This window comes from Anopheles coustani, chromosome 2 (assembly GCF_943734705.1).
Source record: "Anopheles coustani chromosome 2, idAnoCousDA_361_x.2, whole genome shotgun sequence".
In the NCBI taxonomy this organism is placed as follows: domain Eukaryota; kingdom Metazoa; phylum Arthropoda; class Insecta; order Diptera; family Culicidae; genus Anopheles; species Anopheles coustani.
Window position 1 is genome coordinate 50,929,422 of NC_071289.1, and position 23,735 is coordinate 50,953,156.

Genomic DNA, 23,735 nt, shown 5'->3' on the forward strand with positions numbered 1-23,735 from the left:
CATGCGCGCGCAATACCAGGATGCGATGGCAATCGTTCGGGCGATGGGCAAACCGAATCTGTTCATCACGATTACATGCAATCCGTCATGGGTAGAAATAACACAGGCATTACTACCCCGCCAACAAGCTGCGGATCGACCGGACTTGACTACCCGTGTGTTTCGAGAAAAACTAAAGGCGATTCTGGCAGATCTGTCCGCAGGAGCGCTAGTGCTTCAGAAACGGGGTCTGCCACATGCACACTGTCTGCTGATTCTTGGAGACAGCGACAAACCGCGATCTGCAGCGGACTACGACAAAGTGGTTTCAGCGGAAATACCAGATTCGGTTAATGCAGAACTGCATGAAACTATCCGGAAATGTATGATGCATGGCCCGTGTGGACCATCACATCCTTAGGCACCCTGCATGAAGGATGGTGTCTGTTCGAAACATTTCCCGAAAGCATTCTGCGAGCACACACGACGTAAGGAAAATGGTTATCCGCTGTATCGTCGCCGTAACAACGGGCGTACCGTGAAGCTCGATGCTCGGCGTAACCATGGCGTTGAACTAGATAACCGCTACGTTGTCCCGTACAATCCGTGGCTGGTTAGTAAATACAACTGTCATATCAATTTTGAGGTGTGCACGGACGGTGACCAGCGTGAAATATTAGTATAAATTTGTCTACAAAGGACACGACCGTGTGGCAGTCTCACCGGACGGGATGGTGGACGAAATTCAGCGGTACATCGATGCACGGTACATTTCTGCGTCTGAGAGTTGCTGGCGGATTATGCGATTCGAGTTACAGGCCAGGTTGGAAGGGTGAACTTCCATTTGTCGCAGGCTCTTACGGGACACGGATTCTTCCGAGAGTACCTGTTCCTTAAGGGGTTCACCCTATCCCCGGACTGCACCCATTGCGTAGGCGTAGTAGAGAACGTGGAGCACGTGCTGTTTTCCTGCCCGCGGTTCGCAGATGTACGGCAACGACTCCTTACTGACCAACAGGACCTCGTACTCACTGCCGAAACGCTGGTGAGCCACCTTCTCAGTAGTCGCCGAAACTGGGACAGAGCAAACGAGGCAGTACACAGCATCACCAGGGAGCTGCAGCGCTCCTGGCGAGCGGAGCAACAGCACCGATCAACGGCAGCAGCAGCGGAAACGAGAGCGGATGCTGCGGCAGCAGAAGCGAGGCGAGTGAGAAACAGGCTGCGTCGACCGGGCGGATACTCGCGCCGTCGCCCGGCACTCACCGCCAGACTCAACGCCATGACGCCCGTGGACAGATCAAACTGGCTTCGGTAGTTGCGCAACATCCGTGAGCGAATCCGTCGCCTGAGGAACAGGACTGTCCAGCGAGCTACGCACCACGCGCTCGAGCGCAGGAACGACGCAATGCTGAGGCGACACGAGGCTACGAACCAGCAGGAACTGCAAGACGCACAGCGAGACCTCGTAGCAGCGGAAGCAGAGCTCGAAGAAATCCGAAGGGACCAACGGAGACTGTCACCAGGCCAGGTCACATACAGTCGTACAGCTGCCAATCCATGGCAACACCACACAATGCTCACGCGGTTCTTCGATCTGGCGGCCCACGACGATTATGCCAGGACGCTTACTTGCCAAGATCTCCCGCTTTACTACCGATACGCAGTACCGCAAGCAGCACAACGACTTCCTTGGCAGCGTGGTTCAGGCAAACACTGGATACGCCGTGTACGTAGTGGTGCAAGCGTGATCGGTCGAATGGTTTCTTGCTCGATGGCGCTGATCGAGCGGTACTGTATGCGCCTACTGCTGTGTTACCGCAAAGGACCAACGTGGTTTCAGGACCGGGCCGTTTTACCCAGTACTATGTTACAAACATTGCTTAGCAGTAAATTAGTAACAAAACAGCAATAGGAAGAAATTTGAGCAGAAATGTCCAATAAAGTTAGAAAAAAACTGTTATCAAGCATCAACAAACGGTCATAAAATATAACAAAAACAACATTAAACATCAAAAACTTCTGAAAATAGTTCAACAAACCACGTATTAAACCTGAAAAGCAAGTGTCCAACTTTACGTTTAGCTGGCAAAATTATGACTTTTTGAACTTTTTCGATCATTGCGCTGCTTGGTAACCGATTTTTATTCTCTCTTTTTGCACATGCTTCGTAGAAAGATAAACAAAGAAGATGTGATAAGCGACATTCATTGTTATCAATTCAAAGTACCCTAAAATTGATCGCAAAGTCAGACAAGTCAATGACAATGACAAAACATTGTTTTATGATATTAAGTTTGTTATTATTGTTTCTGGCAGGTTCTGTTCACGGACGAGACAAAAATTTATCATTACGGATCTGAAGGCCGCCGCTACGTGTGAAGAAAACAAGGGGTAGAATAATGGATTTACCATTAAAATCGTAAAACACGGTGGAGGATCCATCATGTTCTGGGGTTGTATGACTGCAAAAGGTGTCGGCAAAATCCATGTTATACGTTGAATCATGGATGCTGCGAATTATATTGATATCCTGAAGGCAACTGTTCAGCATAGTGTTGAACGATTGGGCATAGCGAATGACGTTGCGTTCTACCAGGACAATGATCCAATCCAGCCTGGATGACAAGCATGTGGTTGATATATAATTGCACATCAGTACTAGCAACTCCTCCACAGTCACCAGACCATAATATAATCGAGCATGTTTGGTATCGATAGAAAAAAAAAGTTGATGGATTTTTTTCAATTTACAACGATTACGATTTCAGCGTGAAAATCAAGCGCAGCAGCGTGCTGATGCCTATGCCGGTATCATGGACCTAGCTAGTGTCGAGCACGTGGTCAACGACTTGCAGCAGCCCATAGCACCACCAACAACGCTGGATCGAGCAGGCACCATCGTTCGTTGGCAGTGACCGCTACATGCGCGCGCAATACCAGGATGCGATGGCAATCGTTCGGGCGATGGGCAAACCGAATCTGTTCATCACGATTACATGCAATCCGTCATGGGTAGAAATAACACAGGCATTACTACCCCGCCAACAAGCTGCGGATCGACCGGACTTGACTACCCGTGTGTTTCGAGAAAAACTAAAGGCGATTCTGGCAGATCTGTCCGCAGGAGCGCTAGTGCTTCAGAAACGGGGTCTGCCACATGCACACTGTCTGCTGATTCTTGGAGACAGCGACAAACCGCGATCTGCAGCGGACTACGACAAAGTGGTTTCAGCGGAAATACCAGATTCGGTTAATGCAGAACTGCATGAAACTATCCGGAAATGTATGATGCATGGCCCGTGTGGACCATCACATCCTTAGGCACCCTGCATGAAGGATGGTGTCTGTTCGAAACATTTCCCGAAAGCATTCTGCGAGCACACACGACGTAAGGAAAATGGTTATCCGCTGTATCGTCGCCGTAACAACGGGCGTACCGTGAAGCTCGATGCTCGGCGTAACCATGGCGTTGAACTAGATAACCGCTACGTTGTCCCGTACAATCCGTGGCTGGTTAGTAAATACAACTGTCATATCAATTTTGAGGTGTGCACGGACGGTGACCAGCGTGAAATATTAGTATAAATTTGTCTACAAAGGACACGACCGTGTGGCAGTCTCACCGGACGGGATGGTGGACGAAATTCAGCGGTACATCGATGCACGGTACATTTCTGCGTCTGAGAGTTGCTGGCGGATTATGCGATTCGAGTTACAGGCCAGGTTGGAAGGGTGAACTTCCATTTGTCGCAGGCTCTTACGGGACACGGATTCTTCCGAGAGTACCTGTTCCTTAAGGGGTTCACCCTATCCCCGGACTGCACCCATTGCGTAGGCGTAGTAGAGAACGTGGAGCACGTGCTGTTTTCCTGCCCGCGGTTCGCAGATGTACGGCAACGACTCCTTACTGACCAACAGGACCTCGTACTCACTGCCGAAACGCTGGTGAGCCACCTTCTCAGTAGTCGCCGAAACTGGGACAGAGCAAACGAGGCAGTACACAGCATCACCAGGGAGCTGCAGCGCTCCTGGCGAGCGGAGCAACAGCACCGATCAACGGCAGCAGCAGCGGAAACGAGAGCGGATGCTGCGGCAGCAGAAGCGAGGCGAGTGAGAAACAGGCTGCGTCGACCGGGCGGATACTCGCGCCGTCGCCCGGCACTCACCGCCAGACTCAACGCCATGACGCCCGTGGACAGATCAAACTGGCTTCGGGAGTTGCGCAACATCCGTGAGCGAATCCGTCGCCTGAGGAACAGGACTGTCCAGCGAGCTACGCACCACGCGCTCGAGCGCAGGAACGACGCAATGCTGAGGCGACACGAGGCTACGAACCAGCAGGAACTGCAAGACGCACAGCGAGACCTCGTAGCAGCGGAAGCAGAGCTCGAAGAAATCCGAAGGGACCAACGGAGACTGTCACCAGGCCAGGTCACATACAGTCGTACAGCTGCCAATCCATGGCAACACCACACAATGCTCACGCGGTTCTTCGATCTGGCGGCCCACGACGATTATGCCAGGACGCTTACTTGCCAAGATCTCCCGCTTTACTACCGATACGCAGTACCGCAAGCAGCACAACGACTTCCTTGGCAGCGTGGTTCAGGCAAACACTGGATACGCCGTGTACGTAGTGGTGCAAGCGTGATCGGTCGAATGGTTTCTTGCTCGATGGCGCTGATCGAGCGGTACTGTATGCGCCTACTGCTGTGTTACCGCAAAGGACCAACGTGGTTTCAGGACCGGGCCGTTTTACCTAGTACTATGTTACAAACATTGCTTAGCAGTAAATTAGTAACAAAACAGCAATAGGAAGAAATTTGAGCAGAAATGTCCAATAAAGTTAGAAAAAAACTGTTATCAAGCATCAACAAACGGTCATAAAATATAACAAAAACAACATTAAACATCAAAAACTTCTGAAAATAGTTCAACAAACCACGTATTAAACCTGAAAAGCAAGTGTCCAACTTTACGTTTAGCTGGCAAAATTATGACTTTTTGAACTTTTTCGATCATTGCGCTGCTTGGTAACCGATTTTTATTCTCTCTTTTTGCACATGCTTCGTAGAAAGATAAACAAAGAAGATGTGATAAGCGACATTCATTGTTATCAATTCAAAGTACCCTAAAATTGATCGCAAAGTCAGACAAGTCAATGACAATGACAAAACATTGTTTTATGATATTAAGTTTGTTATTATTGTTTCTGGCAGGTTCTGTTCACGGACGAGACAAAAATTTATCATTACGGATCTGAAGGCCGCCGCTACGTGTGAAGAAAACAAGGGGTAGAATAATGGATTTACCATTAAAATCGTAAAACACGGTGGAGGATCCATCATGTTCTGGGGTTGTATGACTGCAAAAGGTGTCGGCAAAATCCATGTTATACGTTGAATCATGGATGCTGCGAATTATATTGATATCCTGAAGGCAACTGTTCAGCATAGTGTTGAACGATTGGGCATAGCGAATGACGTTGCGTTCTACCAGGACAATGATCCAATCCAGCCTGGATGACAAGCATGTGGTTGATATATAATTGCACATCAGTACTAGCAACTCCTCCACAGTCACCAGACCATAATATAATCGAGCATGTTTGGTATCGATAGAAAAAAAAAGTTGATGGATTTTTTCCAATTTACAACGATTACGATTTCAGCGTGAAAATCAAGCGCAGCAGCGTGCTGATGCCTATGCCGGTATCATGGACCTAGCTAGTGTCGAGCACGTGGTCAACGACTTGCAGAAGCCCATAGCACCACCAACAACGCTGGATCGAGCAGGCACCATCGTTCGTTGGCAGTGACCGCTACATGCGCGCGCAATACCAGGATGCGATGGCAATCGTTCGGGCGATGGGCAAACCGAATCTGTTCATCACGATTACATGCAATCCGTCATGGGTAGAAATAACACAGGCATTACTACCCCGCCAACAAGCTGCGGATCGACCGGACTTGACTACCCGTGTGTTTCGAGAAAAACTAAAGGCGATTCTGGCAGATCTGTCCGCAGGAGCGCTAGTGCTTCAGAAACGGGGTCTGCCACATGCACACTGTCTGCTGATTCTTGGAGACAGCGACAAACCGCGATCTGCAGCGGACTACGACAAAGTGGTTTCAGCGGAAATACCAGATTCGGTTAATGCAGAACTGCATGAAACTATCCGGAAATGTATGATGCATGGCCCGTGTGGACCATCACATCCTTAGGCACCCTGCATGAAGGATGGTGTCTGTTCGAAACATTTCCCGAAAGCATTCTGCGAGCACACACGACGTAAGGAAAATGGTTATCCGCTGTATCGTCGCCGTAACAACGGGCGTACCGTGAAGCTCGATGCTCGGCGTAACCATGGCGTTGAACTAGATAACCGCTACGTTGTCCCGTACAATCCGTGGCTGGTTAGTAAATACAACTGTCATATCAATTTTGAGGTGTGCACGGACGGTGACCAGCGTGAAATATTAGTATAAATTTGTCTACAAAGGACACGACCGTGTGGCAGTCTCACCGGACGGGATGGTGGACGAAATTCAGCGGTACATCGATGCACGGTACATTTCTGCGTCTGAGAGTTGCTGGCGGATTATGCGATTCGAGTTACAGGCCAGGTTGGAAAGGTGAACTTCCATTTGTCGCAGGCTCTTACGGGACACGGATTCTTCCGAGAGTACCTGTTCCTTAAGGGGTTCACCCTATCCCCGGACTGCACCCATTGCGTAGGCGTAGTAGAGAACGTGGAGCACGTGCTGTTTTCCTGCCCGCGGTTCGCAGATGTACGGCAACGACTCCTTACTGACCAACAGGACCTCGTACTCACTGCCGAAACGCTGGTGAGCCACCTTCTCAGTAGTCGCCGAAACTGGGACAGAGCAAACGAGGCAGTACACAGCATCACCAGGGAGCTGCAGCGCTCCTGGCGAGCGGAGCAACAGCACCGATCAACGGCAGCAGCAGCGGAAACGAGAGCGGATGCTGCGGCAGCAGAAGCGAGGCGAGTGAGAAACAGGCTGCGTCGACCGGGCGGATACTCGCGCCGTCGCCCGGCACTCACCGCCAGACTCAACGCCATGACGCCCGTGGACAGATCAAACTGGCTTCGGGAGTTGCGCAACATCCGTGAGCGAATCCGTCGCCTGAGGAACAGGACTGTCCAGCGAGCTACGCACCACGCGCTCGAGCGCAGGAACGACGCAATGCTGAGGCGACACGAGGCTACGAACCAGCAGGAACTGCAAGACGCACAGCGAGACCTCGTAGCAGCGGAAGCAGAGCTCGAAGAAATCCGAAGGGACCAACGGAGACTGTCACCAGGCCAGGTCACATACAGTCGTACAGCTGCCAATCCATGGCAACACCACACAATGCTCACGCGGTTCTTCGATCTGGCGGCCCACGACGATTATGCCAGGACGCTTACTTGCCAAGATCTCCCGCTTTACTACCGATACGCAGTACCGCAAGCAGCACAACGACTTCCTTGGCAGCGTGGTTCAGGCAAACACTGGATACGCCGTGTACGTAGTGGTGCAAGCGTGATCGGTCGAATGGTTTCTTGCTCGATGGCGCTGATCGAGCGGTACTGTATGCGCCTACTGCTGTGTTACCGCAAAGGACCAACGTGGTTTCAGGACCGGGCCGTTTTACCTAGTACTATGTTACAAACATTGCTTAGCAGTAAATTAGTAACAAAACAGCAATAGGAAGAAATTTGAGCAGAAATGTCCAATAAAGTTAGAAAAAAACTGTTATCAAGCATCAACAAACGGTCATAAAATATAACAAAAACAACATTAAACATCAAAAACTTCTGAAAATAGTTCAACAAACCACGTATTAAACCTGAAAAGCAAGTGTCCAACTTTACGTTTAGCTGGCAAAATTATGACTTTTTGAACTTTTTCGATCATTGCGCTGCTTGGTAACCGATTTTTATTCTCTCTTTTTGCACATGCTTCGTAGAAAGATAAACAAAGAAGATGTGATAAGCGACATTCATTGTTATCAATTCAAAGTACCCTAAAATTGATCGCAAAGTCAGACAAGTCAATGACAATGACAAAACATTGTTTTATGATATTAAGTTTGTTATTATTGTTTCTGGCAGGTTCTGTTCACGGACGAGACAAAAATTTATCATTACGGATCTGAAGGCCGCCGCTACGTGTGAAGAAAACAAGGGGTAGAATAATGGATTTACCATTAAAATCGTAAAACACGGTGGAGGATCCATCATGTTCTGGGGTTGTATGACTGCAAAAGGTGTCGGCAAAATCCATGTTATACGTTGAATCATGGATGCTGCGAATTATATTGATATCCTGAAGGCAACTGTTCAGCATAGTGTTGAACGATTGGGCATAGCGAATGACGTTGCGTTCTACCAGGACAATGATCCAATCCAGCCTGGATGACAAGCATGTGGTTGATATATAATTGCACATCAGTACTAGCAACTCCTCCACAGTCACCAGACCATAATATAATCGAGCATGTTTGGTATCGATAGAAAAAAAAAGTTGATGGATTTTTTCCAATTTACAACGATTACGATTTCAGCGTGAAAATCAAGCGCAGCAGCGTGCTGATGCCTATGCCGGTATCATGGACCTAGCTAGTGTCGAGCACGTGGTCAACGACTTGCAGAAGCCCATAGCACCACCAACAACGCTGGATCGAGCAGGCACCATCGTTCGTTGGCAGTGACCGCTACATGCGCGCGCAATACCAGGATGCGATGGCAATCGTTCGGGCGATGGGCAAACCGAATCTGTTCATCACGATTACATGCAATCCGTCATGGGTAGAAATAACACAGGCATTACTACCCCGCCAACAAGCTGCGGATCGACCGGACTTGACTACCCGTGTGTTTCGAGAAAAACTAAAGGCGATTCTGGCAGATCTGTCCGCAGGAGCGCTAGTGCTTCAGAAACGGGGTCTGCCACATGCACACTGTCTGCTGATTCTTGGAGACAGCGACAAACCGCGATCTGCAGCGGACTACGACAAAGTGGTTTCAGCGGAAATACCAGATTCGGTTAATGCAGAACTGCATGAAACTATCCGGAAATGTATGATGCATGGCCCGTGTGGACCATCACATCCTTAGGCACCCTGCATGAAGGATGGTGTCTGTTCGAAACATTTCCCGAAAGCATTCTGCGAGCACACACGACGTAAGGAAAATGGTTATCCGCTGTATCGTCGCCGTAACAACGGGCGTACCGTGAAGCTCGATGCTCGGCGTAACCATGGCGTTGAACTAGATAACCGCTACGTTGTCCCGTACAATCCGTGGCTGGTTAGTAAATACAACTGTCATATCAATTTTGAGGTGTGCACGGACGGTGACCAGCGTGAAATATTAGTATAAATTTGTCTACAAAGGACACGACCGTGTGGCAGTCTCACCGGACGGGATGGTGGACGAAATTCAGCGGTACATCGATGCACGGTACATTTCTGCGTCTGAGAGTTGCTGGCGGATTATGCGATTCGAGTTACAGGCCAGGTTGGAAGGGTGAACTTCCATTTGTCGCAGGCTCTTACGGGACACGGATTCTTCCGAGAGTACCTGTTCCTTAAGGGGTTCACCCTATCCCCGGACTGCACCCATTGCGTAGGCGTAGTAGAGAACGTGGAGCACGTGCTGTTTTCCTGCCCGCGGTTCGCAGATGTACGGCAACGACTCCTTACTGACCAACAGGACCTCGTACTCACTGCCGAAACGCTGGTGAGCCACCTTCTCAGTAGTCGCCGAAACTGGGACAGAGCAAACGAGGCAGTACACAGCATCACCAGGGAGCTGCAGCGCTCCTGGCGAGCGGAGCAACAGCACCGATCAACGGCAGCAGCAGCGGAAACGAGAGCGGATGCTGCGGCAGCAGAAGCGAGGCGAGTGAGAAACAGGCTGCGTCGACCGGGCGGATACTCGCGCCGTCGCCCGGCACTCACCGCCAGACTCAACGCCATGACGCCCGTGGACAGATCAAACTGGCTTCGGGAGTTGCGCAACATCCGTGAGCGAATCCGTCGCCTGAGGAACAGGACTGTCCAGCGAGCTACGCACCACGCGCTCGAGCGCAGGAACGACGCAATGCTGAGGCGACACGAGGCTACGAACCAGCAGGAACTGCAAGACGCACAGCGAGACCTCGTAGCAGCGGAAGCAGAGCTCGAAGAAATCCGAAGGGACCAACGGAGACTGTCACCAGGCCAGGTCACATACAGTCGTACAGCTGCCAATCCATGGCAACACCACACAATGCTCACGCGGTTCTTCGATCTGGCGGCCCACGACGATTATGCCAGGACGCTTACTTGCCAAGATCTCCCGCTTTACTACCGATACGCAGTACCGCAAGCAGCACAACGACTTCCTTGGCAGCGTGGTTCAGGCAAACACTGGATACGCCGTGTACGTAGTGGTGCAAGCGTGATCGGTCGAATGGTTTCTTGCTCGATGGCGCTGATCGAGCGGTACTGTATGCGCCTACTGCTGTGTTACCGCAAAGGACCAACGTGGTTTCAGGACCGGGCCGTTTTACCTAGTACTATGTTACAAACATTGCTTAGCAGTAAATTAGTAACAAAACAGCAATAGGAAGAAATTTGAGCAGAAATGTCCAATAAAGTTAGAAAAAAACTGTTATCAAGCATCAACAAACGGTCATAAAATATAACAAAAACAACATTAAACATCAAAAACTTCTGAAAATAGTTCAACAAACCACGTAATAAACCTGAAAAGCAAGTGTCCAACTTTACGTTTAGCTGGCAAAATTATGACTTTTTGAACTTTTTCGATCATTGCGCTGCTTGGTAACCGATTTTTATTCTCTCTTTTTGCACATGCTTCGTAGAAAGATAAACAAAGAAGATGTGATAAGCGACATTCATTGTTATCAATTCAAAGTACCCTAAAATTGATCGCAAAGTCAGACAAGTCAATGACAATGACAAAACATTGTTTTATGATATTAAGTTTGTTATTATTGTTTCTGGCAGGTTCTGTTCACGGACGAGACAAAAATTTATCATTACGGATCTGAAGGCCGCCGCTACGTGTGAAGAAAACAAGGGGTAGAATAATGGATTTACCATTAAAATCGTAAAACACGGTGGAGGATCCATCATGTTCTGGGGTTGTATGACTGCAAAAGGTGTCGGCAAAATCCATGTTATACGTTGAATCATGGATGCTGCGAATTATATTGATATCCTGAAGGCAACTGTTCAGCATAGTGTTGAACGATTGGGCATAGCGAATGACGTTGCGTTCTACCAGGACAATGATCCAATCCAGCCTGGATGACAAGCATGTGGTTGATATATAATTGCACATCAGTACTAACAACTCCTCCACAGTCACCAGACCATAATATAATCGAGCATGTTTGGTATCGATAGAAAAAAAAAGTTGATGGATTTTTTTCAATTTACAACGATTACGATTTCAGCGTGAAAATCAAGCGCAGCAGCGTGCTGATGCCTATGCCGGTATCATGGACCTAGCTAGTGTCGAGCACGTGGTCAACGACTTGCAGCAGCCCATAGCACCACCAACAACGCTGGATCGAGCAGGCACCATCGTTCGTTGGCAGTGACCGCTACATGCGCGCGCAATACCAGGATGCGATGGCAATCGTTCGGGCGATGGGCAAACCGAATCTGTTCATCACGATTACATGCAATCCGTCATGGGTAGAAATAACACAGGCATTACTACCCCGCCAACAAGCTGCGGATCGACCGGACTTGACTACCCGTGTGTTTCGAGAAAAACTAAAGGCGATTCTGGCAGATCTGTCCGCAGGAGCGCTAGTGCTTCAGAAACGGGGTCTGCCACATGCACACTGTCTGCTGATTCTTGGAGACAGCGACAAACCGCGATCTGCAGCGGACTACGACAAAGTGGTTTCAGCGGAAATACCAGATTCGGTTAATGCAGAACTGCATGAAACTATCCGGAAATGTATGATGCATGGCCCGTGTGGACCATCACATCCTTAGGCACCCTGCATGAAGGATGGTGTCTGTTCGAAACATTTCCCGAAAGCATTCTGCGAGCACACACGACGTAAGGAAAATGGTTATCCGCTGTATCGTCGCCGTAACAACGGGCGTACCGTGAAGCTCGATGCTCGGCGTAACCATGGCGTTGAACTAGATAACCGCTACGTTGTCCCGTACAATCCGTGGCTGGTTAGTAAATACAACTGTCATATCAATTTTGAGGTGTGCACGGACGGTGACCAGCGTGAAATATTAGTATAAATTTGTCTACAAAGGACACGACCGTGTGGCAGTCTCACCGGACGGGATGGTGGACGAAATTCAGCGGTACATCGATGCACGGTACATTTCTGCGTCTGAGAGTTGCTGGCGGATTATGCGATTCGAGTTACAGGCCAGGTTGGAAGGGTGAACTTCCATTTGTCGCAGGCTCTTACGGGACACGGATTCTTCCGAGAGTACCTGTTCCTTAAGGGGTTCACCCTATCCCCGGACTGCACCCATTGCGTAGGCGTAGTAGAGAACGTGGAGCACGTGCTGTTTTCCTGCCCGCGGTTCGCAGATGTACGGCAACGACTCCTTACTGACCAACAGGACCTCGTACTCACTGCCGAAACGCTGGTGAGCCACCTTCTCAGTAGTCGCCGAAACTGGGACAGAGCAAACGAGGCAGTACACAGCATCACCAGGGAGCTGCAGCGCTCCTGGCGAGCGGAGCAACAGCACCGATCAACGGCAGCAGCAGCGGAAACGAGAGCGGATGCTGCGGCAGCAGAAGCGAGGCGAGTGAGAAACAGGCTGCGTCGACCGGGCGGATACTCGCGCCGTCGCCCGGCACTCACCGCCAGACTCAACGCCATGACGCCCGTGGACAGATCAAACTGGCTTCGGGAGTTGCGCAACATCCGTGAGCGAATCCGTCGCCTGAGGAACAGGACTGTCCAGCGAGCTACGCACCACGCGCTCGAGCGCAGGAACGACGCAATGCTGAGGCGACACGAGGCTACGAACCAGCAGGAACTGCAAGACGCACAGCGAGACCTCGTAGCAGCGGAAGCAGAGCTCGAAGAAATCCGAAGGGACCAACGGAGACTGTCACCAGGCCAGGTCACATACAGTCGTACAGCTGCCAATCCATGGCAACACCACACAATGCTCACGCGGTTCTTCGATCTGGCGGCCCACGACGATTATGCCAGGACGCTTACTTGCCAAGATCTCCCGCTTTACTACCGATACGCAGTACCGCAAGCAGCACAACGACTTCCTTGGCAGCGTGGTTCAGGCAAACACTGGATACGCCGTGTACGTAGTGGTGCAAGCGTGATCGGTCGAATGGTTTCTTGCTCGATGGCGCTGATCGAGCGGTACTGTATGCGCCTACTGCTGTGTTACCGCAAAGGACCAACGTGGTTTCAGGACCGGGCCGTTTTACCTAGTAATATGTTACAAACATTGCTTAGCAGTAAATTAGTAACAAAACAGCAATAGGAAGAAATTTGAGCAGAAATGTCCAATAAAGTTAGAAAAAAACTGTTATCAAGCATCAACAAACGGTCATAAAATATAACAAAAACAACATTAAACATCAAAAACTTCTGAAAATAGTTCAACAAACCACGTATTAAACCTGAAAAGCAAGTGTCCAACTTTACGTTTAGCTGGCAAAATTATGACTTTTTGAACTTTTTCGATCATTGCGCTGCTTGGTAACCGATTTTTATTCTCTCTTTTTGCACATGCTTCGTAGAAAGATAAACAAAGAAGATGTGATAAGCGACATTCATTGTTATCAATTCAAAGTACCCTAAAATTGATCGCAAAGTCAGACAAGTCAATGACAATGACAAAACATTGTTTTATGATATTAAGTTTGTTATTATTGTTTCTGGCAGGTTCTGTTCACGGACGAGACAAAAATTTATCATTACGGATCTGAAGGCCGCCGCTACGTGTGAAGAAAACAAGGGGTAGAATAATGGATTTACCATTAAAATCGTAAAACACGGTGGAGGATCCATCATGTTCTGGGGTTGTATGACTGCAAAAGGTGTCGGCAAAATCCATGTTATACGTTGAATCATGGATGCTGCGAATTATATTGATATCCTGAAGGCAACTGTTCAGCATAGTGTTGAACGATTGGGCATAGCGAATGACGTTGCGTTCTACCAGGACAATGATCCAATCCAGCCTGGATGACAAGCATGTGGTTGATATATAATTGCACATCAGTACTAGCAACTCCTCCACAGTCACCAGACCATAATATAATCGAGCATGTTTGGTATCGATAGAAAAAAAAGTTGATGGATTTTTTTCAATTTTTTACGCAATATTTTCACAAATCTTGACTTTGACGGGCTGTTTCTCAGAATCTGGAAGAACAGAGGCTCAAGTTTTTGCGTCATTTCTTAGTTCCATCTTGTAGTTTAAGAAAACATGTTTCATTTTTCTGAAATCCAAAAATGAATTTTTGCTTTTTATCCCGGCTTCGCTCCATCGTGCACGGCCAGTTGTGGATCGCCTTGGGTGCTCTGGTGTGTTCGGCCGTATCTCGGTTCCGAAGCACTCTTATCAGTTCCATCAGCTCGCTTTCATTGTTTTTGTTCTCTGCGATCCCGTGCGGTGTCCTGTATGCTGGTGGTGCTTCCGATGCACCGAACGGTGCGGCTGCTTCGTTGACTCTCGCCAAAACGGTTGCTTGTATGGGTCGCAGCTGGCTCTCGAAGTGCGTTGATGACAAGCCTCCTGAGTAGCTCATATCGTTGAGCGCATTCCCATCTGCCCCCGATGACGCCGGCCCCTCCTCCATGACACCATCTGCCATCTCGTTGCTGCTTCTCCTCCGCTTGCACGCCACGTCATCGATGCCCTCTATGGCGTATTGCACCTGCAGGGACATTGCCTCATGATTTTGTTGTTGGTCTGGCGAAGGTTCGATTGATGTCAATCGGTCCCTGTAGTGAAACAAACGTGCGCGTGCCTCCACAAGTACCGTTTTATCACCTTTTCTGCACGCTTCTTCAATGCGTGGGCACAACTTTTCTAAGTTGTGGTGGCACACCTCGCTATCGCTCTCAAGCGCACCGCTCTGGCCCTTCGTGGGAGGCTTTTGAGGTCCGCCACGCCTCGAAGCGCCTGCTCGTATTCAATTTCCTCGTTGGTCAACCGCGTGGGATCCATGTGCTTTTAATTTATTGTTTTTTTCCACTATCTTTGTCAACCCGATTCACGTTAGTTATCCAAACTTTTTTTTTTGCTTTTACGTTGGGCGCCAATATAACACTCGATTTTCTTTATCACGATCACTTGCTTTTATTCGTTCACTTTCGATTTTTACTCTTTTGATCACATTGTTCTCTTACTGTTTATCTCCACATAGCGAACTCATAGGAAACTCAGGTGAAACTCCTGTCAAACTTGTATGGAGTTTCGAGTTTTCCGAGTTCGCTAAGTGGACACGCATTTGTTTCGGTCTTCTTCGCTTCTTCTTAATCCGTCAGTTATTAAACGTCAGAACGAGGGGCTTTACTAGTGCTGTCAAGAGTTTCCTACCAGTTTCCTACGAGTTTCCCAGCTGTTGCGGGAACTGAGTTCGTCAGTTCGTCGGAAGAGAGTTCGCTATGTGGAGATGAACAGTTACGTCTGTTCTCCTCGGTTGTCCGTGGTCGAATCTCCACCTCGTGGTCTGGGGACCCTTCTCAACTCTCCCTGTTGACAGCCGCTCATTTCCTTCCGTTAACTGCCAAGGACCCCCAGCCACCTAATTCTTATCTTGGCCTTATAGGGTCTGGCCCGCTAATTTAGACGCTACATCACTTTCTATCGACGCTATCCCACTTTCTGCTCCAACCCGCGTGGTGGTATCCGCGGAGGTCCGCGACAGCCGAGCGGTAGCGCCGGTTAGAAAATCGGCCCATGAGCGCCGGGGCTCATCACCTCGACGGCGTGGGTTCGAATCCCAACCGAGACCGGACCCTCCCCTGTACGAGAGGACTGACTATCCACGTACAACAGGGAAACAAATCTCCGAAGCCCTTAACGGGGGCAGGCATGACCAGGAGGTCGTTACACCATGAAGAAGAAGAATTTTGTATAAGTGTCATTTCTTGCACGCCCATTTTCGGGCGAACCAACCAAAACGGACCAACGGAAAAAAACATTCTCTAAAGTAAAAAGGGTTTCTTTTGCCGAGAACTACAACTTTCCCCAAGACCGCAAAGCGCTATCTCGCAGTTGAAAATCGACCAAAAATGTATGGGAACGCACATAAAATTACGAGAACTGATTTTGCTAAGCTAAGGAATTTTGCGAAAGTGTGAACATTACAATAGTAATGTTATAGAATTAAAATAGAATAAATCTAAATGAACTCTTACGAATGGAAAACTGCATGATGGCCATTAAGATTCTAATTTTCCCTCGGTACGGATTACCTTGCTTGACATACTTCACATGATTGAATATATTGGATCAAATCTTTATCCATTCCTAACCACAAAACTGCCCTTCTAACGTGCATCTTCGTTTTCACAACACCATCATGATTGTGGTTTTAACTCATTTAACAAACTACTTTTCCAACCATACTTAATGACCTCTTGAAGCTTCCGAATTACGCCGTATGTCGCTTGCGATTCTTTGATATGCTCCAAATCAATTAAAGAATTTTCTCAAACTGCCTTGATGCCTAGCTCTATATGCTCTATTTCTGATTCTTCTGGCAATGGCAATCTTGAAATCGCATCTACATTTGTCATTAATTTCCCTGACCTATGTTCAATTGTATAATTGTAATTAGCCAAAAACAGGGACCAGCGTAATAATCTTGCAGCTAAAACTAATGACGGGGGTGCCCATGGCGCAGCGGTAGCGCGAGGAAACACCACACCACAGGTGTGGGATCGAATCTCGAGTCTGGCACCCTTCGGTATTACGAACGGCTGACCATCGATCTATAATATACCGTCTTTCGGTCACACAAACTCTCTTCGGAGAGAGGCCTTATCCCACTAGGGGATGTCGTGCCACATAAAAAAAAAAAAACTGATGACGTTCCTATAAATGGATTGAAAATTTCTTTAACTCCGCTGTTACAGGGTTTCGATTCATATAATGGAACATTTGAATCATCTGGTGTAATGGTTCAAATCGGTACTGGAACAATGCATGCCAGCTCTGTAAGTTTGCAATCAAATAAAGGAATGTTGCATTCAGTTCCTGGAGGTATGCAATTCTTCTCTGGAGCATTGCAAAGACCGGTTTGAAATTCTTCACTTTTGTGGAACCCTACAAATGTTGTACATGTTGCAAAATGTCACATTGCAAAACGGCACCGTGCTGTTTGTGTGTTCACGGTGTGTGTCGTAGTTTTTTACATGCCGATCAGTTGATTGTTTACGACGGAGTTCTGTTTGAGTCGCTGAATAAAAAGGTAATGAACATGAAATTTTATCCGATTTCCGTGTTTGATAGTATGTTTTCGATAGTTTACGTTAATAGGTTCTGAACGACAACAAGATGCCGAGACGTAAAACTATCTCTATTGAGGATAAGCAGCAAATAGTTAAGTTATATTTGGACCAGTATAGGATGACAGAGATAGGAAAAATCATGGGGCTTAACATACAAGCTGTGTCGGGGATAATTAAAACGTATCAGAAAAACGGCGAGGTACGAGATAATTCTAAGAAGAAGGGTGGTGCCCACACCAAAAAGCTCACTGATGAGCAATTACTTATTTTAAAAAGTTGGGTGGATGATGACTGCTCTCTGAGCCTAAAAAAAATGGCAGAAAAGTGTGCTAAAGAATTGGGGGTCAGTGTATACATATCAACCATACGCAATTATTTGGAAAATTTCAATTACACCCTTAAACGTGTTCAGCTTCTACCGATCCGGCGAAACTGTCCGGATAATATCCGCGTCAGGAAGGAGTATGCCCTACGGTTTTTGGATTGGCAGGTTGAACTGAATGATGCGAATTTTTTGTTCACTGATGAGGTAGGGTTTAATGTATCCCTACGATGCAAGCGAGGCTGGGCAGCTGCCGGCAAGCCTGCCAGTCATGTGGTAGCATCCATTAGAAGTCGGAATGTTACAATTTGCTGTGCCATGACCAGAAATGGTATAATTGCGTACGATTCCACCGATGGTGCATTCAACCAACATTTATTTTTGGAATTTTTAGAAAAATTAAAGGCCGCCCTATCAACACGCCAAATAACAGACCCCATTATCTTTATGGATAATGTTGCGTTTCATAAAACTCGCATTATAAAAGAGAAGATATAGAAAACATGTTTTCAAAGTGGAAGGAGATTGTCAGACGCGCTCGGGTTACAAACGAGACTGAACTGATGGATGCGATAAGAAGGGGCAGATATGGTAACCAGACAAGATTGAAGACAGAAATGAAGAAGAAATTGTAGATTAGTGGAGGATTTTTTAATATGTTTTGTTAATCAATTATTAGTTAGATAAGGTTATGAATTATTCTTTGCTAGTTGTTAATGAATTACATTATAAGTTTTTCGGATAGTTTCTTGTTTGTTATTTAAGATCTGTTAGCTTTATTGTTGGATTATATTATATTGAACTTGCAATTTATAAAAAATAAACACTGAATTTTGGGCTTGTGCCCTTTCCGCAATTAGCGTATCTTTTGCCTCCAACCCGTCATTACTAGCCACGAAGGCATTTGTTGTGATTTGCATGAGTTAATCAATGATGATGCTGGCAATTGGCCAGTGATGAGTGCTTTCAGGTGGCTATGGAGACTTATGGCGTCTGCTCTGGCGTAATGTCAAACATACAAAAGGCCGTGTCTCTAGACATTGGCCTGGAAATCCGCCACTCATAACCAAAATTACGCCATCATATCCGTATTTTGCGCATGCTCCCTCGAGATCCTGATGGACAGGTGTTTCGTCATCAGTAATGCGCAATATGTTGTGAAAACTATCCACTTTTACACACTGTCTTAGAAACAACGAACTGCTTCGGAATACCGAGATCGCGCATGGTGTGTTGCTGTTTCTGTTGCTAATGGTATTGATCGCAGCCTATAACATTCGGTCAAAATTTTTTTGGAGCTGGAACTACAGGTATGGTCGGCCCTCGTCGCAATCGCAGATCAACAGGGACACACCGAATGAACGGACACCACCAGACTGCATGTACTCCTGCATGACGGTGGCCACTTTCTGCACCAGCTGCGAGGTGGGAATAGGCTCGCGGTAGGTCAGGTAGCAGTTCTGAGCCAGCTTCTTCTTCTGCTTGTTCTCCGTCGCGATCACGACGCCGTTAACGGCCTTAATGCCCACTGGCGGAACACCGGTAGCGACAGCTGCCAGGGCATATACGATCTGGTCCAGTTTCCCCGAAGGGCTGAAAGTGACTATTTAAGCTGTGGTTTTCACGCTCCGACGAAAGACGGTGTAGCGGCCACTTCTGAAAACAGTCGATTCGATATCAGGATACCATCAAACCCGGAAATGAAGATAAAATTATCAGTATGGTCACCTTTTTCTTTCCAAAGACGAATGTGTTTGACCCGACTCTGATGCAGTGTAAATAAACAACATAGTGTCATTTTGCAACATGTACAACATTTGTAGGGTTCCACAAAAGTGAAGAATTTTAAACCGGTCTTTGCAATGCTCCAGAGAAGAATTGCATACCTCCTGGAACTGAATGCAACACTCCTTTATTTGATTGCAAACTTACAGAGCTGGCATGCATTGTTCCAGTACCGATTTGAACCATTACACCAGCTGATTCAAATGTTCCATTATATGACCCTCTATCAGTAATTAACATACATGATCGTCCATATACACCCGTTTTCATTTAGGGTGGAGTCGCGTCCCACTTCTGAGGAATGGCGAGCTACAACTGTGGAATCGCGAGTCACAACTGTAGAATCGCGAGCATGATGACTGAATCGAGTTTGACTTCTGTTGAATTGCGGACTACTACTGTTGAATGGGCGCAAATTTTGACGGCCAGATATTTCTGCACAAGGTCTGTAGAAGTGGGAGGTCTGCTCATACCATGGTATAGCAAAACCTGCCGAACTACCGCATAATCAATAAACTGACCTTGTTTACTTAAATGATGGTACTGTACGGATGCAAAGCAATATTTGTTACAATATTAAAAAATATCTAATTTTCCACCCGCTAGATTTGTTTAGAGCAATTTCTGACGCAATATTCAAAACATAGGCGGTGCAGCAATAATCTCCTGACCTCTCACTTCTACAGACCTTGTACAATTTTGACGGCCAGTATATTTCTGCACAAGGTCTGCTCCGAGTTACAATTAGAAATAATTGAATTACAAAACGATGAAACACTCAAAAATAAGTTCAACAATATGGATCTTGTAAATTTTTATAAAAACCAGAAGCGGAATACAGTAATTTGAAATCATTTGGAAGACGTTTGAGGAAGATGTGATCATTTGTATCGATATTTGGTAATACATATTTATGCGAAAAAACTTTTTCCAAATTAACTACGTAAAATCATAGTACAGATCATCACTAACAGACGATCATTTACAATCGGTTTTGATTGCGGGATGTACGCAACTAGACCCTAGATTTGATAGAATAATTTCAGGCCAGAAATAAAAATCAATTAACTTCAAAAATATCTTCCTTGTTCCCGGTTAACAAAAATTCAATTTTTTTGCAGCTGCAATGTAGTTACAGCAAGTTTTTCCATGGCAGATTGCTGAAGCTCTTGCTGTAACTACATGCTAACAGCAAAAATTTAAATTTCTGTCAACCGGGTTATTGCTATATAAGCTGGTATTATATTTTGTGGTAGTGGTATAGGTAGATATAGTGTAATCGTACGTACGAATAATACCAGCTTGTGTAAAACAATCCCGGAACTTTTAACAAGAGTGAACGCGACCTTTTTTCGGCGAGCCAATGTTGCTACCGATAACGGCAAAGTTAAACTTAACAACCCCGAAGTGCTTCCTAACGATGCCAAACAAAAGGATTGCGCGTGCAATTGACTGCCTACTACCGGCAAAGAACAGCCTGATACGGACGAACTGGCCCTGAAAACAGTGTAACAGCAAAGAAACTAAGCCTACCAATCAACACGAGCAAAACAAAAACAATGACCTTTGGTAAAACACCAAACGCATACACAATTCGGATTCACATAGCCAACGAACCCATAGAACAAGTCAACACATACATATACCTGGGAGCATGGATCGACAAAAAATTAACGTTCTGAATACAGATAGAAACACTAAAAAACAATGCTAGAAACAGACTAAACATTATAAAAAGGATTAGTCATTTCAAAAGCAAAATTAACTCCATGAGCACAACAATTAACAGTACACAGATCACTAATCCGCAGCACACTGGAATACGGAACGTCTTACCTAAGCTAAGTTGAGGTAGGCCACCCTCAACTCCATGAATACAATAGCCTCATAATCATCTCAGGATGCACAAGGACTACATTAATAAACACCCTCTATGCCATTAACGCAGAAGTACCATACCACATCAGGAAGAAATACATAACTACAAAAGAGATAGCAAAACCCATAATGCACTCACCAACAAGTAGAACACAGCTTGAAATGGTCCGGACACAGAATCGAAAACCAAGATCAAAAACATTTATGCAAAACCTTGATATGATCAACAAAATGAACAATACCGTGCTAACGTGCGCTCAATACTATAATACGGCGCAGTTGTATGGCAGCCGACCGCGCAGGTTTGGATCAATCGCTTGGACGCCATCTAGCGGAAAATGACGCGAGGCGCGCTGCCTGCTGCTGGCCACTCGCTGATAGGAGAGCTAACGCTCAGCGGACGTTTGTATTCAAACTTCTTAACGGAGCTATTGATACCCCGCACTGCTTAAGTCCATAAATTTTCACGCGCCATCACGCTCTCTTCGTCCTCGAGCACTATTAGCCACTAGCCACTTCCGTACACAGTCTGAACAAGCCGAACCGATGAATGCCATGTGTGTGGCGGTCAACGAAGCTGGCGGCCTGTTCGATTTCAACTTGTCCCTTGCGTCATTCCGCGCATAACTCAGGCACAGTAGTGCCTCAATGTAACGTTCGGTTGATAATGTCTCTGTAATGTGTTAGTTAATAGACCTATTTTGTAAAAACTATTTATAAGATATGTCATAGCCACAGGATGGCCGGACTATTCCCCAACAAACATAAACATAAACGACCTAAATAAGCAAACCAGAATACGACACTGCCTAGAGGAACAACTTATTATAAAAAATCCTTAACGTCACGCTCCAAAGATAACACTCCTACTTGGATAAAGTAACGTACTAAAATCGTTACAACATCTTTGTATGGAAATTGTCAAAACGCTCATCCCATTGCATTGCATTGGTCATCATAGCATTCAGCTCGCTTTAGTAAAATGAAGGGATACTTGGATAACGAAACTCATTGTCAATTAAAGCCGTACGCGATAGCAGTATTCATAGACAAATTGAGTTCCGTTTTTCCAACTCTTGTAAAATCTACGACCGTGGTCATGGAAGTGATACCTGACTTATAGTGAATTATATAAGTGAATAACTTATTATCAAACAATGTAGATGGTGAGATGCATCTTTCACCTATTTGTGCAACAGAAACAGAGCCCTCGACATCGCAAAACACTACAACGTATGTAGTATCAACCACCAATGCTAAGGAAAACACTAACAACTTTTTTAAATAGATCCAATTCGATGATCCGGGTTGCCGCTTTGCCAGATCAACAGATAGCACCAAACATATCTTCGTAGATAGTTTTTACTGCTGAGATGCAGCATGCAACTATGCGCTCAGCAGAAACAGAGCGTTCGACATCCTCACGCTCTACAAGGTATGTAGTATCATTATCCACAACAAAATGTCCCGGTATGCCACTCCGTCGCATGGAGAGTCAGCCGCTGAACGAAAGGCAAGATTGAATCGTAAGCGACAAGCTGAACGCGGTCAGCGCAATCGACTCATTATTAACGATCCCCGTCTTCTGCCTGCCAGTGTACCAGTCATTGTTACTGCTACAAAAGACTCCAGCTTACCTACTTATCGGAAACTCTAATGTTAGAATAAACGAGACTGCATTTCAATATCGCCGTGAATATGAAGCGCACCATCGGCGACAAATTATGACACGAAATAGGAATCACACCTATAAAGTGGGACTTGGCTACTATTATAATTACTAGTACCCGCCGCGATTTCAACTAAGATCTGGTCAGCCTTGCCAACATTGTTCTGCAACGGAGGTCAGATACTACTGCCGCCTTTTGATGAACCCCCAAGTACACTGCGTCAGTTCTTCAAAAACAAGGCATTCATGGAAAAAATCGGCGTATATAGCAACGCTTTTGCCTTTACCTCCATGGGTGCATCTGTTCGCGTGAACGATCCTGTGCGACAGGATAATCGGGTAGCCAGTGGAGGTGGTGGTCCGTACAACTACCGTGTACAAGGTGCTCTTTGCCATCGTATCGACGCTCTGACGAACCTTCCAGGTAATGTAGATGTAGATTTCCAAAGATATATAATAATGCGAGATCCGCGGTTGATCGAACACGAAATAATTATGTTTTAATAATTCAAAAACAAAGTTCCGTTTCTAGCATAGACAACAAGAATTAAAATTATTTTGTTTATTGCTCTTCATACACCTACTTGAT

At 46.6% G+C, this 23,735-nt stretch overlaps 6 protein-coding genes across 6 annotated transcripts in view; 4 read left to right on the forward strand and 2 right to left on the reverse strand.

Moving 5' to 3' along the window:
• Positions 1 to 23,735, reverse strand: part of LOC131265906 (protein twisted gastrulation-like) — a 206,522-nt gene that overhangs the window by 167,500 nt on the left and 15,287 nt on the right. The window lies entirely within an intron of this gene.
• Positions 26 to 2,897, forward strand: LOC131264575 (uncharacterized). Its single transcript, XM_058266855.1, has 3 exons — positions 26 to 328; positions 401 to 592; positions 2,751 to 2,897. The coding sequence occupies exons 1-3, from the start codon at positions 26 to 28 to the stop codon at positions 2,895 to 2,897; spliced, it is 642 nt and encodes a 213-aa protein (XP_058122838.1).
• LOC131264576 (uncharacterized) lies at positions 2,929 to 5,800 on the forward strand. Its single transcript, XM_058266856.1, has 3 exons — positions 2,929 to 3,231; positions 3,304 to 3,495; positions 5,654 to 5,800. Exons 1-3 carry the CDS (start codon positions 2,929 to 2,931, stop codon positions 5,798 to 5,800), a joined length of 642 nt encoding a protein of 213 aa, XP_058122839.1.
• LOC131264577 (uncharacterized) lies at positions 5,832 to 8,703 on the forward strand. The gene is made up of 3 exons (XM_058266857.1): positions 5,832 to 6,134; positions 6,207 to 6,398; positions 8,557 to 8,703. Exons 1-3 carry the CDS (start codon positions 5,832 to 5,834, stop codon positions 8,701 to 8,703), a joined length of 642 nt encoding a protein of 213 aa, XP_058122840.1.
• On the forward strand, positions 8,735 to 11,606 carry LOC131264578 (uncharacterized). The gene is made up of 3 exons (XM_058266858.1): positions 8,735 to 9,037; positions 9,110 to 9,301; positions 11,460 to 11,606. Exons 1-3 carry the CDS (start codon positions 8,735 to 8,737, stop codon positions 11,604 to 11,606), a joined length of 642 nt encoding a protein of 213 aa, XP_058122841.1.
• On the reverse strand, positions 19,119 to 19,761 carry LOC131264579 (proteasome subunit alpha type-2-like). Its single transcript, XM_058266859.1, has 2 exons — positions 19,747 to 19,761; positions 19,119 to 19,385 (listed from the first exon to the last, which is right to left on the reverse strand). Exons 1-2 carry the CDS (start codon positions 19,759 to 19,761, stop codon positions 19,119 to 19,121), a joined length of 282 nt encoding a protein of 93 aa, XP_058122842.1.

Excerpts from the sequence above, each read along its gene's own strand:
- LOC131264575 (XM_058266855.1), top strand. The coding sequence starts at position 26 with ATGGCAATCGTTCGGGCGATGGGCAAACCGAATCTGTTCATCACGATT. Across the intron at positions 329-400 it reads CAGCGGAAATACCAGATTCG|GCACCCTGCATGAAGGATGG; the intron begins GTTAATGCAGAA and ends TCACATCCTTAG. Across the intron at positions 593-2,750 it reads TCCCGTACAATCCGTGGCTG|CGTGAAAATCAAGCGCAGCA; the intron begins GTTAGTAAATAC and ends TTACGATTTCAG.
- LOC131264577 (XM_058266857.1), top strand. The coding sequence starts at position 5,832 with ATGGCAATCGTTCGGGCGATGGGCAAACCGAATCTGTTCATCACGATT. Across the intron at positions 6,135-6,206 it reads CAGCGGAAATACCAGATTCG|GCACCCTGCATGAAGGATGG; the intron begins GTTAATGCAGAA and ends TCACATCCTTAG. Across the intron at positions 6,399-8,556 it reads TCCCGTACAATCCGTGGCTG|CGTGAAAATCAAGCGCAGCA; the intron begins GTTAGTAAATAC and ends TTACGATTTCAG.
- LOC131264578 (XM_058266858.1), top strand. The coding sequence starts at position 8,735 with ATGGCAATCGTTCGGGCGATGGGCAAACCGAATCTGTTCATCACGATT. Across the intron at positions 9,038-9,109 it reads CAGCGGAAATACCAGATTCG|GCACCCTGCATGAAGGATGG; the intron begins GTTAATGCAGAA and ends TCACATCCTTAG. Across the intron at positions 9,302-11,459 it reads TCCCGTACAATCCGTGGCTG|CGTGAAAATCAAGCGCAGCA; the intron begins GTTAGTAAATAC and ends TTACGATTTCAG.
- LOC131264576 (XM_058266856.1), top strand. The coding sequence starts at position 2,929 with ATGGCAATCGTTCGGGCGATGGGCAAACCGAATCTGTTCATCACGATT. Across the intron at positions 3,232-3,303 it reads CAGCGGAAATACCAGATTCG|GCACCCTGCATGAAGGATGG; the intron begins GTTAATGCAGAA and ends TCACATCCTTAG. Across the intron at positions 3,496-5,653 it reads TCCCGTACAATCCGTGGCTG|CGTGAAAATCAAGCGCAGCA; the intron begins GTTAGTAAATAC and ends TTACGATTTCAG.